Raw genomic sequence first — 18,803 nt, forward strand, 5'->3', positions numbered from 1 at the left:
AACACCTGCACCCCTATGTTTATAGCAGCACTGTTTACAATAGCTAAGCTTTGGAAACAACCCAAATGCCCAAAAATAGATGACTGGATCAAGAAGATGTGGTACATATATAACATGGAATATTACTCAGCATTCAAAAAAGATAAACACATGCAATTTGCAGCAACATGGATGGCACTGGAAGGGATCATGCTCAGCGAAATAAGCCAAAAAGAAAAAGAAAAATACCGGACGGTCTCACTCATAGCAGGAATCTAGAAAACTTAAATAAGGGACCAGGAAAATGAATAACTATAAGAAAGTGAAAATCAAAATCAACAAAAAACTATGAACCAGTGACACTTTTGGGGGGCGGGGGCGGGAGGGGAGGGATTGGGGTCAGAATGGGGGGGCTGCAATTGTATGGGGAATATAAAAATAAAATTTATTATTTAAAAAAAAATACTTGTCATAATTCATTCTTGTTTCCAGTTTTGTGGTTTTCTCTATCCCCATTCCCTGATATATTGCGTACAGTTAAGACACAACTGCACCTGCAGTGTAACTTGTTGGGAGTTAATATGTGGCAGCCATGATTATATTTTCATTCAATTTCATCCACATTGACCAGAGTGAGTCTACTCCTACTTCTGGGTTTGTGTGGTGGGGACTGGGGACCGAGAATGAAATGTGAACTAAGCTCAGGAAACAATGTTCTTCAGTTGACATTTGGTAACAAATCACAAGGCAAGGAAAACAAAGAGGGATCTTGAAAGTGTCCACAAACATCACAATTGGTTGCATGAGCACATCAAATGTCCCATGTGACAGACAGTCTTGAAATGAGGGCCCCAGGCCTGGTGTGTTAGAACTACTCCACCTCACTCCAGCCCCTCCCTCCATAGCCTGCAAAACAGGATTTTACCTGCTGCTCCCCACTGGGTCATTCAAACCTACTGAGCTCCCTCTCCTTCTGCCAAATATTTCATTTCACCATTTTGAAAAACAGACTTCTTTAGTCTGCATCTCACAATTTTTTTAATGAAACTTGTTACATGACATGCTTTCATTTCCGTCCAATGTGTCTTCCTGGCTGACTAGAGAATCCCTCCTCTACACACTAAAGAGGAAACACCTACTGAGGCAGGTTGAAGGGCAGAGTCTTAGCTCACCGTGTGGGAGGACATATTTCATTCAGGAGGAGACCCAGGGAACAGGGACAGAGGACTATAGGGATGAAAAGGAAATGGGGGAACCTTGTATTGATCTAGAAGAGAGAAATAGGAATGAAAAAGAAGCAAAAAAGCTGAGATTTTCAACTACACTCAGCAGCCTTATCTGGCACTTGAGTGATACCATATGCTGCCCAGCAGGGGCCAGCAAGGGTCTGGATGGGGGAAGGTTACTGGTGTGGTTCAACCTGGCCTGATTCAGTTCTAGGAGCTGCTTCCCTCTGATCGCCCCTAGTGTAATTCACAAACAGAGTCACACTTCTGTTGTACCCCAATAGTTCTTTTTATCAGGACCGGGAAATGAACCAGATCTCAGTCTCAGGTCACAGTGTCAGCCCACTGCACACACGTGGGACATAGAGGCTTTTGAGAAGATAGAGTGCTAGGTGAAGGGAAGTGAGAAGTAACCACCTTTGATTTTCATCATCGGAAAAAGAGTGATTGGAGCTCCTCGGACAGCCTTGAGCCCTGTCTTTCCCACATTCCTCAGAGAATGGAATTGTCCCAGATTCTCAGTCAAGGAGCAGTCATGAGTCTGTGCTGGAAGCACAGGGACACCCCCGGGGGCTCTGGCACTGCCACAGGCTCAGTCTGTCCTGACTCAATGCAGTGTTGCCATGCTAGGGTGCAGAGGAATCTAGAGTGCAGGAACAAGTCAGAGTCGGGTAAGCAGTAACAGATACAGAACAGATATTTTTGGAGGATCCTCTCTTGTGAGACAGGAGTAGAGGACAAGAGAGTTTTGGGGAAGTCAAACCCAGAGATCTTAGGGTATGTCCATCATGATCTGACATTCTCCATTCTCTTGTCACTTGGGGCACAAGCATGGCCCCCAGTGAACGGACCCCAGGGACATCTGTCTTGACCCTCCATGTCTTCCACCCTAGGCTTACCTGGGCCAGCACTGAACTCACCAGGATTTGTTTTCCTCTTTCCAGCTTTCTGAGTCTCCCTCAGTTTCCAGGTTCTGGGACACTGGATCACCATTTCCCTTGCTGGAGTGTCATCAGGTGTCACATTTGTGTTGTATCCTGGGGCCAACAATACTGGGTTGAGACCATTCACTTATCTCTGTCCTCAGGACTCTGGCCCAGGACTCTGATCCCTTCTCTCGTGTTGAGTCTCCCTGACCCTCAGTGGCTCCACCTGAGGAGGAGGCTGCTCATCACTGTCCTTTATTTAGGAGGCCTGGCACTTTCCACGGTGTGCAAGTTCAAGGGGAAGGGAGGCCAGAACCTGCTCTGTGCTCACAGGCTCCTTCCATGTTCTGAAGATGCTTCACCAGCCTGTGCAGAGGGACCTTAACACACATGGCCTTGGCAATGTGGTTCCCACAGCAGCTCCATTGTCATCCCCTGACACCAAAATGAAAACAGCCACTCTTTTATTGCTTTGGGAAAAAACAGCATTTTTTTGGGTCTCTTTATCCCAATTCTTCAAATGTCCTAATGGAGACAGGGAAATACATGTTGGGGCCAGTTTGTCATGTATATCCGCACTTTACATGCTCTGGTCTCCCACGCCTGTGCAGCCCAGTCTGGACTCAGTTGTTCAGCACCACGTCTCCTTGTTCACTCAGGTCTGCCCTGCAGAGTCAGTGTGGCCTTTCTTGGTGCCTCCTCTTCCGCACATTGTTGCTGATAGGAGAGAGGCTGTTGCTGCAAATCTATGATGAGCTTGCAAATTGTGTCTTCTTTTGGCCTTTTGGGCAGTGTCTCTCATTTCCACACATAAATGAAATCAATCGATGTTTCTCTTTTTTCTTCTTTTTCGCTTGTCATAGCCCCTTACATCTCCATCCATGTTGCCACAAATGGCCTGAGTTCACTTTTTTTTAAATCACAGAGTAGTATTCTATTTTGTATATGTATCACCACTTTTTGTTTTATTTTTTTTTTACTTTTTTATTTTATATAATTCTTACATCATTTTTCATTTTTGCACAATGTATTCATTTTCATTTTGGGTATATTCCCCATAGAATTGCACCCCCCCCCCTTATTTTGACCCTAGTCCTTCCTCTCTCCACCTTCCTCCCCGTAGTATGTCTTTGGTTTATAGTTTCTTCTTGACTTTGATTTTTACTTTGTATTAATTGGTCTTTTTCCTGTTCCCTTATTTATGTTTTCTAAATTCCTGCTATGAGTTAGACCACCCAGTATTTTACTTTTTCTTTCTGACTTATTTTGCTGAGCATGATCCCTTCCAGCTCCATCCATGTTGCTGCAAACTGCATGTGTTTATCTTTTTTGATTGCTGAGTAATAATCCATTGTGTATATGTACCACATCTTCTTGATCCAGTCATCTGGATCAAGATTTTGGGCATTTGGGTTGTTTCCATAGCTTAGCTGTTGTAAATAGTGCTGCTATAAACATAGGGGTGCAGGTGTCCTTTGGAATTAATGTTTCTGTGTTTTGTGTAAATACCTAGGAGTGGAACTGCTGGATCACAGGGATGCTCTATGTTTAGTAGGTCAAGAAATCTCCACACAGCTCTTCATAGTGGTTGGACCAGTTTTCACTCCCACCAACAGTACAGGAGAGTTCCTTTTTCTCCACAACCTCACCAACATTTGTTGTTGCTAGTTTTTTTAATATGTGCCATTCTCACTGGTGTGAGATGGTATCTCATGGTAGTTTTGATTTGCATTTCCCTGATTACAAGTTATGTTGAACATTTTGTCATATGCCTGTTGGCCATTTGCATTTTCTCTTCGGAGAAGTTTCTTTTTAGCTCTTCTGCCCATTTTTTGATTGGATTATTTTCTTTGTTTTTGTTGAGTCTCATCATCAGCTCTTTGTAGATTTTTGTGATCAGTCCTTTATCAGTCCTTTAGTGTTGTATGCATAAATTTTCTCCAAGTCGGTGGGGTTTCTCTTTGTTTTGGTTATTGTCTCTTTTGCTGTGCAGAAGCTCTTTAATTTGATGTAGTCCCAGCTGTTTATCTTTGCCTTCACTATCAGTGCTTTGGGTGATGCGTCTGTAAAGATGTCTTTGAGGTGCATGTTGTGTAGTGTTTCACCTATATTTCCTTCTATATATTTTATGTTTTCAGGTCTTATGTCTAGTTCTTTAATCTATTTTGAGTTGGTTTTTGTGTATGGTGTGAGGTAGTAGTCAAGCTTCATTCTTTTGCATGTAGTCACCCAGTTTTCCCAGCAGCATTTATTGAACAAACTTTCTTTGCTCCCATGCATATTCTTTGCTCCTTTGTCAAAGATTAGTTGACCATAAATCTGTGGGTTTATTTCTTGATTTTCTATTAAGTTTCATTGGTCCATGTGTCTGTTCTTGTTCCAATATATATCACAACTTTTTAATCCATCAGTCTGTTTGGGGCATCTGTCAAAATAGGTGGGGGAAGAGTAAAAGGGACTATGGTGATGGCCACAGTCAGGTTTTGTAATAGAACTTCAGGGAGAACACCTGAGCAGAGAAACCAATGCTGTGCAAACATGAGCAATGATGCATGAAAATAATAAATAGCAATAAATATGCAAATATAGTAAATATGTAATAAATAAAACAGGAGCAGCTAAAGAAGGTGAAAATGTTGCTGAGGACTCAGGATAAAGTACATGGAACTTTTCCTTTAATATCTCTCTAGGTGACCTCATATCCAAAGAAACTGAACAGGAAAGAATTTTAGTTGCATCTGCGATGTGTGGGATCCTCCCCTTCCATCCATGGATTCCTTTCCTGAAGTATCCCGCAGTGTGCTGACTCCTTACTCGTGAAGGCTGTTTCACAAAAGGCTCCTTTTCCTCCAAGGAAAGATTTCTGGTGGATATGTACCCTTCCTCAGGAATCCCCAACATTTCTGGGGAGGCAGGAGTCAGGAGTCCTCATTTGCATGAGGCAATACCAGTTCTTGCTGGAGCGCCTGTTAAAAATCTTCATAAAGACACGTTTAGACGTAGACATGATTTGACTTGGAATGTTCAAGTGTATAAATGAAGGTAGGTTTTGGCCCAGAGGCCCTGCATGAGACCAATGTTTCCACCTCACCAGAACTTTCTCGGTTTTAGATCTGAACATGATTGTTCTGGCCAGGAACTAGCCCCAGCGCCTCAGGAGGAAGAGTCACTGTGATGTCAGCGAGAGTGGGCCTGCAGCGCCCAGAGTCGCCGTAATTGTTGTGCGTGTGTGCCAGTGTCCTGTCCGACACTCGCGTTTCTAACAATTCATCTTTTTCCCTTGTCTCACTGCTGAGCTGGATCATTTTACCTCATTTTCTGCCCGGTGCTGAAATTCCCATCACATGTGCCCTTGTCCTCAGGCATTTGGACTGGAAATGAATGAAAATGCCCACTGCCCAGGTTCCCTAGCTTGCACATGCAGCTGATGGGATTTCCCACCTCATATCCTCAGATGGGATCTGGTGAGAGCCAATTCCTGAAGAGAAGTTAATCTCCTCATATTCCACCAGTAATTATTTTTTCAAACCTTGTGCTGCCCTCTTCTTATTTCCCCAGTCAACAAGCAATACCGTCACTGAACTCCCACAGGCTGGGTTGGTGTCACACATCATGGCCATCAGTGTCCGGGTCACAGCACAGTGAGGATGGGCTGCTGCTCCTGGACACAGAATAGCATGCTGGGTCCTTGACTTCTGTCCCTGGGAAAGGAGGGATTAGCTATTTCTCTGCTCTGCTGGGATCCCCTCCTCTCCTTGTCTCTCAGATGCAGGCAGGGTAAATCCTATACCTTCTTGGCATCAGGAATCTTGTGCTTCAGCAAAGGATACTTGAGGGAACATCAAACTCTGATTGCCTTCTCTGCTGTAAAGTGGGGTGAAAGGAGTGAGGGGTGTTGGGAGAGAGAGAGGTTAGGACAGAGGGCAGATTGAAAAGGGAGAGAGTGAGAGACAAAGAGGGAGAGAGAGAAGTAAAAAAAATGTGACATTTGCAGGGTTGGGAGAGGAAGACAGGTGGAAACTCCATGAAAGCTTATTTCAATTTAAATGTACTCACCTCAGAAACAAAGGTGACAACTGTCTCTAACATCCCTGAATGTGGTTTGGAGTCTTTGAAGTGGCTCAGCTCCCCAACCTGAGCTTGCCCCTTGATTCGCTCAACAAGCAAACATTAGAGAGTGGAATATTAGGGTCCACTACTGAGTCTTCAACAGATCAGACAAACAATGTTGGAGAAAAATGAGAATTTCATCGGGAGTAAAAGCTTGCACAAAGGCACTGTGGTAGAGAAAATACGGACGATATAAGGAACAGAGCGGCTGGGGAATGCTCTACTGAGCCAGTGAGGAAGTAGAGTGGGCAGTTGTGGCTGCAGAGAGACCACATCAAGCCTGAAAAGTCTAAATACGGAGACATCGCTGGTGGTACATCGGGTTGAACGCTATCCTCTGAAGCTGTGAAGCTGCGAAGCTCTGAAGCTCTGAAGCTCTGAAGCTGTCCATAGCCTCTTTAGCGTGGGTTCGATTCCCGGCAGGCCAGGGAGAAACCCACATGGAGCAGCAGACCTCTCCTGTCTTGCCCACTGCTCCTCTCAGCAGTGTCTTCGGTCCAACTCCCTGCTCTGCTCCCCACTCTGTCTCTGGTGAATTCTCTCACCTTCCCACGCCTCTGACCTATACCCCAGCTCTTATAAAAATAAATAAATCCTTAAAAAAAAAGTCCAGATAAGGAATTTCAATTTCATTGATGAGTGGTCTTATTTTTATTATTTGTGGGATTTTCTTCCTTCTGTTTGCTTTGTGCTTGTCTTTGTCCTTTGCTTCCTATGTTTTTGATGTGGAATTCAGCTATCAATTTCCCTGTCAAACTGAGTTTAGAGAACCCATACTTTTTTTTTTATTTAGGATATTTTTATTTATTTATACTATCACTGGGTACAGTCAGAAGCGCGGGAGGGTGAGAGAATTCACCAGAGCCAGAGCGGGGAGCAGAGCAGGCAGAAGGACCTAAGTACACTGCTGAGGGGAGCAGCGGGCGGCAGGAGAGGTCTGCGCGCCATGCAGGACCCTCCTCTGGTGGCCTGGAGCAGCCAGGGATTGAGTCCGCGCCACATAGGCTGTGGGGAGCTTTGCAACCCAGAGCTCAACTGCTGCACCACCAGGGAGGCCCTAAATGCACTTCATTTAATTCTTAAGTTGCATTAGTGTCCTAGATGTCATATCAAATGATTAAACTGTCCTAAAAATAACAGAAAAGAGAAAATTAAACAATAGTCTTAGAAATTTTAAGAGAGAGGGAGAGAGAGTATCACAAAGGTGTTGTGACGTCTTGTCCAGGTTTGGGGAGGTTGGTGTATCTTGCTTGTGGAAGCAAAATGGAAGAAAATGCAAGAAAGTTCAAATGATCTCATCTGTGACCTGGCCCTTGAATCTAAGAAGCAGGAAGCAGATTTGCATAGAGACCCTCTTCCTCCTCTTAGGCAGGGCTGGGGATAAGAGACATCTGGGGGAGTCAGGCCCAGGTTGGGGCATCAGAAGACAGAGACCTTGGCTTGTCTCCACCATGGCCTGGACTGTGCTTCTCCTCACCCTCCTCACTCAGGCCACAGGTGAGGCCTCCAGGGAAGGGACACTGAACACATCATGGCTGACCCTTATCTCTGCTCAGCTCCCTTGGGCGCAGACTGAACTCGCCTGTGTGTGTTTTTCCTCTTTTCAGGTTCCTGGGCCCAGTCAGCTCTGACCCAGCCTTCCTCAGTGTCTGGGGCTCTGGGACAGTCAGTCACCATCTCCTGTGCTGGGACCAGCAATGACATTGGGCAATATAACGATGTATCCTGGTACCAGCAGCTCCCTGGCAAGACACCCAAGCTCCTGATTTATGTTGTCAGTTACCGGCCCTCAGGGATCCCTGATCGCTTCTCTGGCTCCAAGTCAGGCAACACGGCCACTTTGACCATCTCTGGTCTCAAGCCTGAGGATGAGGCTGAGTATTACTGTAGCTCATTCAGGAGTGGTTATACTTACCACAGTGGTGTAAGTTCACGGGGAAGTGAGACAAGAAACTGCCCTGTGCTCCCAGCGTCCCTGTTGCACAGAAGAGGCTTCCCCCACCCTGTGCAGATGGGGCTTCATGCACGTGGCCTTGACAATTCAGTTTACTCTTAGCTCCTCTCTTCTCCTTAGTGCAATCCACAATGATGCTGTCTTATTTTCAGGGTGCAATGATTTTTTTTTCTCTACATTTATGATTGATCCTAGAATGTCCTCCACTTTCCATTTCTTCAGTGACAGGAGTTCATGGCATAGAGCTCAGGCTGTTCTCCTCCGTGGAGTCGGTTCTCTGCTGCTGGAGACTCTGGAACATGTCCCTAGTCCCAGCCACATGTTAGTGTGGTACTGCTGTCGGTCTTTTGTGACAACAGGATGTGAGTCTTTGTGGAGAGAGAATATCATTTTCTGCAACCCTGTTTCTGTAACTACACATGACTGTTCTAGAATGTCTGGGAATCTGTCCAAGTATCTTTATTTTTCAGAGAGCTTGGAGAGTGCAAATCCTCTCATGTGTCTCTGCCTTGAAAAGGTTCCAGTTTTTCTTAAAGGTGACTAGTATGGTTCTTAACAGTGAGCAGTGGGAAGAAAATTATAGCTAGAGCATGAGTGAGCCGGATCCTCCACAGTCTTTGTTCCTGTTGACTGTGGAGCCTTCAGATTGTCACAGGGAGGTGCAGGTCAAGTATTGGCAGCGAGATTAACATATGACACCTCAGGGTGGAACATCTGTGGAATTGAGATGGGACTTCCTTTTTTAATTTTTAAAATATTTTTATTAATTTATGCATACAAGGACTGGAGTGTAGGCCAGAGGTGCGGGGGTGGGTGGTTGAGAGGATTCACTAGAGAAAGTATAGGGAGCATAACTCCCTATAGGTGGATCTACTGAAATACACTGATGAAGTGAGTAGAGGGCGAGACAAGCAGAGGTCCGCTGTGCTGTGGGTTAGTATGGGAGTGGCTGGCAATAGGTTGATAGCAGTGAGACTTTAACCCCTGAGCCACCAGGAAGGGCCAGGATTGGACTTCTTCAGGCCAAAAGCAGCTAACACTTACCATGTTTCATTCTTGCTAAAAATTTGTGTTTTTCTCTATTTCCCATTCATTGGTATATTACATATAATTATAACAGGAATATACCGCAGTATAACTTGTTGGGTGCATCAGCACATCAAATGTCCCATGTGACAGACAGACTTGAAATGAGGGTTCCTAGGGCTGGTGTAGTTAGGACAGCCCCCCTCACTCCAGCCTCTCCCTCCACATCCTCCAAACCTGGAGTTCACCTCCTGCTCCCCATTGGGTCATTTAAATCTGAGCGAGCTCCCTCTTATTTGGCAGTATATATTCTTTTACCATTTAAGGATTCAATCTTCCTAGGTCTCCTCTTCATAACTTTATTTATTTATTTTTTTTAATGGAACATTCCAACTTCATTTTATTTCCCATCCATTGTTTCTTCATTACTGACTTGAGAAACCCTCAGGGCCACACACTCGGGAAGAAACACCTACTGGGACAGGTAGAATGATCATGAAGTTGTATCTAAACCCCCAGTATGGCAGGACACATTTCAATCAGGAAAAGATAAAGGGAAAAGGGATTCGATGGAAACAGGAACTGGAAAGCAAAAAGTGATGAAAGAAGAAAGAATAAAACAGATTTCAACTCCACTAGTCTGTCTTCCCTGGTGATTGTATTATACCCCCTGGTTACTGGGGGAAGCAAAGGCCTGGATTTGGGGACATTATTCGTTTTGTCAATGGGCCTGATTCAGTTTTGGAGCTGCTTCTCTCAGAGCACCCTTGCATTATTCAGAAATAGGGTCACAATTCTTCTGTACCCCAACAGTTCTTTCTTTATGATAAATGAACCAGGTCTCAGTCTCTGGACACAGTGTCTGTCACTGCTCCTGCTTAGGACACAGAGGCTTTTGAGAAGAATGAGGGAAAGCTGAAGAGAAATGAAAAGTAGCCACCTTTGGGTTTCATCATCGGAAAACGAGTGATTGGAGCTCCTTAGACAGCCTTGAACCCTGTCTTTTCCACACTCCTCAGAGCAAGGAATAGTCCCAGATCCTCAGTCAGGAGCCTCCATGAGTCTGTGGTGGAAGGACAGGGACAGCCTCAGGGGCTTTAACACTGCCACAGGCTCAGTCTGTCCTGACTCAGTAGTACAGCTCAGAGGGACAGCATGTCAGTTGAGCTCTGCCATTCTTGGATGCAGAAGAACTAGCGTATAGGAACAAGTTAGAGTGGGATGAGCAGAAACAGGTACAGGAAGCAATTTGTGTGAAGGCCCAGCACTGAGCATTCCTGAGTTTGTTTCCCTCTTTCCAGCTTCCCGGTCCCATTCGCTCCTGTTGGAATCCCTTGGGCAGTGTCCATGCTCTGGAACACTCAGTGACCATTTCCCTTGTTGGAAGTGACATGGGGTATCACACCTGTGGTGTATCAGGGTCTGGGTTGAGCCCAGTCTCCTTATCTCTGCTGTCGGGACTTTTCCCCCAGGGATCCCTGATCACTTCTCTGGTAATGATCATCCCTGACCCTCAGTGGCTACACCTGAGGAAGAGACTGATCATCACTGTCCCTCATTTAGAAGCCTGGCACTTCCACAGTGTGCAAGTTCGGGGGAAGTGAGGCCAGAATCTTCCCTTGCTCACAGGCTCCCTGAAGATACTTCAGAGCCTGTGCAGAGGGGACATCACACAAAGGTCTTGAGAACATGGTTCCCAAAGCAGGTCCACCATTCTCCCCTAACACCCCAAAGCAAAACATCCTCTGTTCTATTGCTTTGCAATAAAAGAGCTTTTCTTGTTCTCTGTGTCCAAGTTACAGAATATGTAACTTTTCCCAACTCAACTACACTAGAACAGACAGGGAGACAAGTTGGGGCCATTTTCCTCAGTTTTCAAGTATATCCTCACTTTACATGTTCTAGTCTCCTGTGCCTGTGCAGCCCAGCCTGGACTCAGTTGTCCAGAACAATGTCTCCTTCACTCAAGTCTGCCCTGCTGAGTCAGTGCGGCCTTTCTTGGTGCTTACTCTTCTGCACATTGCTGCTAAGAGAAGAGATGCTGAGAAAGGTGAAATTGTTGCTGAGATCTGAGGATTAACTACATGGACATTTTATGTTAATATCCCTCTAGGTTACCCCATATCCAGAGATACTGAACAGGAAAGAATTTTAGTTGCATCTGCGGTGTGTGGAATCTTCCCTTTCCATCCTGTATTCCTTTCCCACTAGGAAGGGCTGTTTCCCAAAAGGATCCCTTTTTCTCCAAGGGATGAGATAGCTGGTGGACATGCCCCCCCTTCCTCAGGAATCCCCAACATTTTTGTTACTCATCATGAGCCAATTCCAGTTCTTGCTGGAGCACCTGTTACAATTCATCATAATGACGCGTTCACATGTAGACATGCAGTTTGACCAAGAAGAGTCAAACATCTGAATGAAGGTAGGTTTCAGCCTCAGAGGCACCAGGCCATGACAACTCTCTCCATTCCACCAGAACTTTCCCAGTTTTATATCTGAACATAATGTGATCTGGCCCGGAACCATCCCCAGTGCCTCAGGAGGAATGGTCACTGTGATGTCAGCTAGAGTGGGCCTGCAGTGTCCGGACTCACCATGATTGTTCTGCGTCTGTGCCAGTGTCCTGCCCGAGACTCGCGTTTGTACCAGTGGACTCAGTAAAGTCAACTGCATGGATGGCATCCAGCCTGGGAGGGTCTGACTTAGACAAGGCAGGGGAAGGAGAAATTCATTGTTTCTCCTTGTCTCACTGCAGTAGCTGGATCATTTCACCTCATTCTTGCCCAGTGCTGAAATTCACATCACATATCCCCTGATTCTCAGGAACTCAGACTGGAAATTAATGAAAACGCCCTCTGTCCAGGCTCCCTAGCTTGCAGATGGCAGATGATGGGATTTCCTAACTCAGGAAACAAGGATCTGGTGGGAGCCATTTCCTGATGAGGAGTCAATCTCCTCATAATTTAACATTAGTTATTTTTTCAAATCTTTTACTAGCCACCTTCTTAATTTCCCAAGTCAACTGCCATTACCTTCTCACTGTGTCCCCCAGCTGGTCGGTGTCACACATCAGTGGCTCATCAATAGCCGCATCATAGCACATGGGGATGGGCCGCGGCTCCTGGACACAGAATAACAACTTGGGCCCTGCCCCTTGTTTTTGTGAGGCTGGCAGCAGCTGCCCCTGCTTGTAGGGTGGATGTCTATATGTAAATTAACCAGGTGACCAAGGGGCTTCTGTCTGGTTGTCCCTGCACATTTTACATAAGGCTGCTTGACTGTACGGCCATCAGTGGGACCTTTACAAAGTATCTACATGTGTCACCTGAGACATGAGACAGATGTCACATTGTCTGCACTGGGAGCAACAGCCACACAAGATTTATAATCCTACCTCCTGGTCCCACAATGTCAGCACAAGAATGTGGGATGTGATTTTCTGATGGTGTTGTCAGTTCTGTGCCCTCAGGAGTCCCAGCTCAAGTCCCGGGGTCCAGGTATGCAGCGGGACCTCTTTGACCACCTCTGGATTTGCTTGAGATAAAGACTGATGAACACTGTCCTGGGACAGCCAGAGCATTTACCCATAGCACTCCACATTCACGGGACACTGGGGCCACAGCCTGAGATTTGCTCTCAGCACTGGGCTATGTACTCGCAGTGAGTCACTGTGGTTTCTACTGTCCTTTCTGCTCCTGTGCTGAGAGGGAGTCTCATATCACATAATGTCATCTTAGGAAACCACCCTGTCACCTGGGCCATTTAATGTCACCTAATCATGGGGGAGAGGTTTGCTCACCTTTGCCATATTTGTTGGTTAGAAACAAATTACACCTGGTTCTCAAATTGAAGGCCATATTTTGAAGGGTCACCATGGGGTGGTCCTACACAGTCTATTAAAAACAGATTTTTAATCCATAGTTGAAACCTCTTGTGAAAAGCCCTGCAAATGTTGCTGAGGGAACAGCAAGAAACAGAAGTGAGTCCTACCTTTCAGTGTCCACCCTCTTGTACCACTTGGTTAGCTGATGCTTATCTGAACCCAAAGAGCATTTATGTGATATTATGTGACCAGCCATGGTTTTGCCATACTCGCTTTCCTCTCCTGACTCTGTACTGAAATCACATCCTACACCCTCATGCTCTTCTGTGTTCAAGAAGCTGCACTCCAATGGTGTGTTTACTCATCCATCTAGGGAGCTCTGTGAGGGCTGTTTTCTTCAGACACTTAGGCCAAGGCAACATATTGCAACTGACTGAACGATGACACTGACATGTAAGCCTGGTTGGGGGACTGCAATGTCTGCAGGCTACCATCAAGATGCTTGGCTTGCAGTAGGTTCTAAGAGCTTTTCTCCTTAGTCACTCCAATGGGGAAAGCTGTCAAGCCCATTGTCTCCACTCAGTATCTTCTGTGCATGTATATAAGCACCCCAGGCTCATCTCAGGCCAAAGCAGAGACTAGAACAGATTGTGGGGGCCCACCCTAAGGGGAGATTGAGAGGTCCCATCCCTGTCTTCTGTCCCTGGGAATGGAGGGATTAGCTTTTCTCTGCTAGATTGGGATCCCCTCCTCTCCTTGTCATTGAGATGCAGGGAGGGTAACTCCTCTGTCTTCTTGGCATCAGGAATCTTTTTCCAGGAAGGGATACTTGGGGGAAGATCAGACTCTTTTCCCCTCCTCTGCTCTAAAGTGGGGTGAGTGGAGTGAGGGGTGTTGGTAGAGAAAATGAAGGATGGAGTGAAGATTGAGAGAGAGAGAGAGAGAGAGAGAGAAATAACACAAATATGACATTTACAGGTGGGGTGGGAGAAGACTCAGGGAGAAACTGCATGAAAGCTTATTTTGATTTTACTGTACTCCTCTCAGAAACTGAATCAGGGTGGTCCTGCCTTGTTACCCTATCTGTTACAGGACAGGGAGAGGACACTGCAGAAACCCAAATCTGCCTGCTCTAAATAGGTCCCGACATCTACAGATAAATAAAACATACAAAAATCTTTGATGAAAAGGAACTTTAATACACTTAGTGTGAAATACAGAAAAGACAAAGATAGTTTCCAAATCAACCACCTGAAGTTATCTATTCCCTTGTGGGTAAAAGTTCTGCCAAACAAGGTTGGACCATGCAAGACCAAAAGCCTGCCACAAGTCTAAAGCATCTCCCAGCGGAATCCATAGAAAAGGGTCAGAAACAGCCAGACAAGTCTGGGAGCAAAAAAGCAAAATCAAAATCAAGATAAACACTGCTATTTTTAACCTCCACATGGAACTGTCACCCACATCTGTTTCAACCAGTCCAGGTCCATGAAGCAAGTGCAGCTTCTTCACGTGCCTCTCTGTGCCATGTGCCTCCTCCAGGTCTCCTTCTGATTCTCTATCCTTTTTCCTTCCTTCTTCAGTCTGTTCTCCAGCTTCTTCTTCTCCCAGTTTAGCTCCATCATCCCTTGCATTGGCTAGGGATCCTGGGACTCCCCTTTTTTGGGGACCACCCTGTTATAAAACCAATGTGAAAATTACTCTTTAACATCACTGAATGTTGTTTGGAGTCTTTGGGACAAATGCCATAGCTCAGCTCTCCAACCTGAGCTTGCCCTTTGATTCCCTTAACAAGCAAACATTGCTGCGTGCAATATTAGGGTATATACTGAGTATCAACAGACCATACATACAATGGAGGAAAACCAGAATTTCATCGAGCGCATGTGCAAAGGCACTGTGGTAGAGAACATATGGATGATTTAAGGAACAGAGTGACTTGGGAATGCTCTACCTGGGCAGTGAGGAAGTAGAGTGGGGATTGTGGGCCACAGACAGATCACATGATGACTGAAAAGTCCAGATAAGGAGATTAGATGAATGAAAATTAGTTCCTTAAATGTAAAGAGAATTTATTTGAGGATGTTCCATCGGTATTTGATGCTTTAAAACTCTCTGAATATTTTTTGGTGAACAAGCTGTTTGAAAGAAACAGATGCACATTGAGTGGTTAGGTGGTGTGCTTCTTGTCTGGGGACAACATCAAGGGTCTTGCACTGATAGAAGCTGTGGAGTAGTGCCGCAGACCAGCCTAGTCATTCAGAATCTGAGAGTGGACAGTAGGAGGTTAAGGACAGGCAGATGCATTAGTGAAAGCTGGGACCAGGTGGGCTGTGGCAAAGCAGACAGAAACTTCAATCCTAGTGCAGTGCATTTATTTATACAATCTTGAGCACAGAGGAGGGGAGGACAAAGTTGAGGCATTCCTAACAGCATCTTGGAGGTATCAGGAAGTGCCAACAATTGCAACACTATCAAGAAGCTGCAAGCCTGTGCTGAGTGCAATGTTGCAGCTTGATGGACACAGTGGGGAGAAATCCTTTTTCTATGCCTCATGACTGAGCGACTGTTGCTGTCTCAGGTCATTTGGGGTGGTGGTGGTGTGGCTCAGGACTGTTGCCCCAAGAACACATGCCCTTGTACCCAACAGAGAAGGAAGAGATGGTTTCATGATTGAGTTGACTGCTTATGCATTGGACTAGCTGTGGGAGACAGAGAAAGAATAAAGATAATGCCCATTTTCACTTGGGCATTAATATGGTTGGAACTGTCATTGAAATGGAGTCAGATTGGATAGCAATAGATATGAGGGAGAAAATGATTTGTGGGGGACCATTCATCTTTTTTTTTTTATTTCTGAGAAATCACAGAAAACATCACAACAATGTCTGTAATATTTATGTGCAAAATGCAATTCACAGGCTTGGATATATATTTTGACCCTAACTCTATAATCACATGTTTATTTAGTTTCTCATCAATTGATTCATCAGTCATTATTTTAAGTAATAGTAGCCAAAATCTTCAAATGCCATCCATTCAGTTAGGATTGGACATTGAACAATAAACATTATTTTCATGGCTTACACCCTTGCTGGATACATGACCGACACGCCAACCATTTCTCAGAATGATCTCAAATAGACCAGATGTTATAAGTTGGTGAGAATTTGGCAGATTTTCCCCTGAAAAGTTTTGTATATTTTTAATTTTTCTTCCATTTGGAGTTTTATTCTTAGGGTTCAGTGGGTAGACATATTCAATTTCAAAAAGCATGGGTCAACCTGAATTGGATGATACTGAGAGTTTTATAATCTTCCTGGAGTGGAAAAAAAGGGGGGGATATATTTAGCATCTTAATGTTTATGGAACAGAGGAAATGTCCTGCCCTTCATTTCCTAGATGATAATTTGTTTCTCCCCCTTTTTCTCATTGTCAATATGACTAGGGTTTTCACAATTTTATTGATATGTTGAAAAGCAGTTTTAGTTTTTACTGACTACTTGTTTCTGGTTTCAGTTTCATTGATGAGTGCTCTTATTTTTATTTGTAGGATTTTCTTCCTTCTGTTTGCTTTGTGCTTATCATTGTCATTAGCTTCCTACCTTGTTGCTATGGAATCGTCAATGCTATAAATTTGTTATGGAACTTTCAATGCTATCAATTTCAGCACTGAATTTATGGAATCCAATAAATTTTAATATGTTGTGTTTTTGCTTCCTCCCACTAAAAACAATTTCTGAAGTCCCTTGGCCATCCCATTTAATAATGATATATTTAAATGTACCTCATTTAATTCCTAAGTTGCATTAGTGTCTTAGAACTTTCATGTCAAATGCACAACTGTCCTTACAGTAATAGCAATGTATCGTCTCCCAATTCTGCAGGTACAAGTCAAATATCAACCTATCTGCAGTGTTATGCTCCCTCTATTAAAAAGGGGGAAGAATCCTTGCTTCTTCTTAATCAGGTGATTGCTGGCAAGTCTTACAAATTTCTTAACTTATAGCTGTCACTGTTCAATCTCTTCTTTGGACTCCTGTGGTATCTCTTTCCTGATTGGTTGTGTTTCTTCTTTTCTTCTTTTAGGACACTGGTCATGGTGGATTAAGGTCCACCCTAATGAAGTCTTACATCATCTTGATTTGATTTCACTGCAAAGAAACTTTTTCCAAATAAGGTCTCATTTCCTAATTGGGATTTAGAATTATGCCTATTTTTTGAGATACAATTCAACTAAAAACACCAGGAGTAGGGAAAATTTTCAGGTATTTTTTTCCATTGACTGCCAGCTTAATTTCGTAACATTATCATGGTTACAAAAAATGGAATTCATATTATTATTCAAGATACATCTCAATTTGATGATTATTCTTGTGAAACCATGAAAGCATGCATTTTGCTATGATTTTTAATGGCATTTTCTATCAATGTCACTTAAGATAGCTTGGATCATGGTGGTGCTGAGTACTTTCATTTCATATTAATTTTTGTATAATTGTGCTTCAGTGACTGAGTGTAATTGATGGTGTTTTTTGTTTCTTTTTTTTAAAGATTTATTTATTTATTTATACAAGCACTTGGTACAATCAGAAGTACAGGAGGGTGAGAGAATTCACCAGAGCCAGAGCGGGGAGCAGAACATACAGACTAACGAAGTACACTGCTGAGGGGAGCAGCGGGCACGGCAGGAGAGGTCTGTGCACCATGTGGGACCCTTGCCAGCCGGGGACCGAACTGGCGCTGCAGAGGCCCAGGCAGCTTCACAGCCCAATGCTCAACCGCTGCGCCACCGGGGAGGCCCCTGGTAGAGTTTTTTTGGAGTTAGTGCGGGGTCCTTGGGTTCACTCTGGGAAAGGTTTCACCAGAGTTTCCCTTTCAGCAGCACGCGGTGAGTTTCTTCAGGAGAGTTTCTCCATGAGACAGAGACGTTAGTTATATTTAAAGAGCAGGTTTATTAGGGAAAGGGACGGAAGAATAAAAAACAATTGCACAAATACAAGCGGGCAGAGAGAACTGCCCTGAAAGGGACAGGTTTGCTGAGAGAGGCCTGTGTGGTTGCAGGCGGGCAGCCTTGAGGACAGTGGCCTCCACTGAGGGAGGTCAGTGAGGAGAAGTCCCAGCATGGTACAGGTCATGGGCAGGCAGGAAGGCTGCTGCCCTGCAGAGGGAGAGAGTTGGTGAAAGGAAGCACCTGCATAGTCACAGGTGAGCAGACAGAGTGCTGCCCCGTTATGAGGGCTGCGTTAGGTTTTTATCACTCTTAGGGAGGGGCTAATCTTTGTGGGTGGATGGTTTGTGCCTCTATGGCAGTCTGATAGTTTCTGGGTGTTGCACCTCCTGATCTGGGTGTTGATGAGTAAGAGTCTTGGTTTCTGTAACTGGGTTAATGGATTACGCTAATCCCTTCTACCCTTACCTCCTTGTATGAGTTTCTTGACCTGTATCTCCTTTCCTCCATCATAATGATGAAATTTTATCATGTATTTGTAGATTTTTCCATCTCTCATTTTGTCTATCAGTTTTATCTTCATAGCTTGAAGTTGTCTTCTTAGGTATGATGATTTGAACCTTGAAAACAATATTATATGTCTCTATTACTCTGGCAATTTTATGACACAGTAGTTTGATTTTTACAATACTTTGCAAACATTATAGCTTTCTTTAGTTTACTAGTTTCTGGTATACTGTGTGGTTTCTGTAGATAATTCCCATGTTCTTATTTTCAAGATGGGCTAATAGCAGCAATCATATAATTGGTT

The 18,803-nt window shown here is 44.5% G+C and overlaps 1 gene segment (V, D, J or C); it reads left to right on the forward strand.

The window, feature by feature from the left end:
• The first annotated feature begins 7,692 nt into the window (after nucleotides 1-7,692).
• On the forward strand, nucleotides 7,693-12,357 carry LOC119244079 (immunoglobulin lambda variable 2-18-like). The segment is given in 3 exon segments: nucleotides 7,693-7,738; nucleotides 7,849-8,165; nucleotides 12,274-12,357. Coding segments are annotated over 3 exon segments (447 nt in total).
• The last annotated feature ends 6,446 nt before the right edge of the window (nucleotides 12,358-18,803 follow it).

Source organism: Talpa occidentalis, unplaced genomic scaffold (genome assembly GCF_014898055.3).
Source record: "Talpa occidentalis isolate TD23 unplaced genomic scaffold, MPIMG_talOcc4v2.1 talOcc4.14, whole genome shotgun sequence".
In the NCBI taxonomy this organism is placed as follows: Eukaryota; Metazoa; Chordata; class Mammalia; order Eulipotyphla; family Talpidae; genus Talpa; species Talpa occidentalis.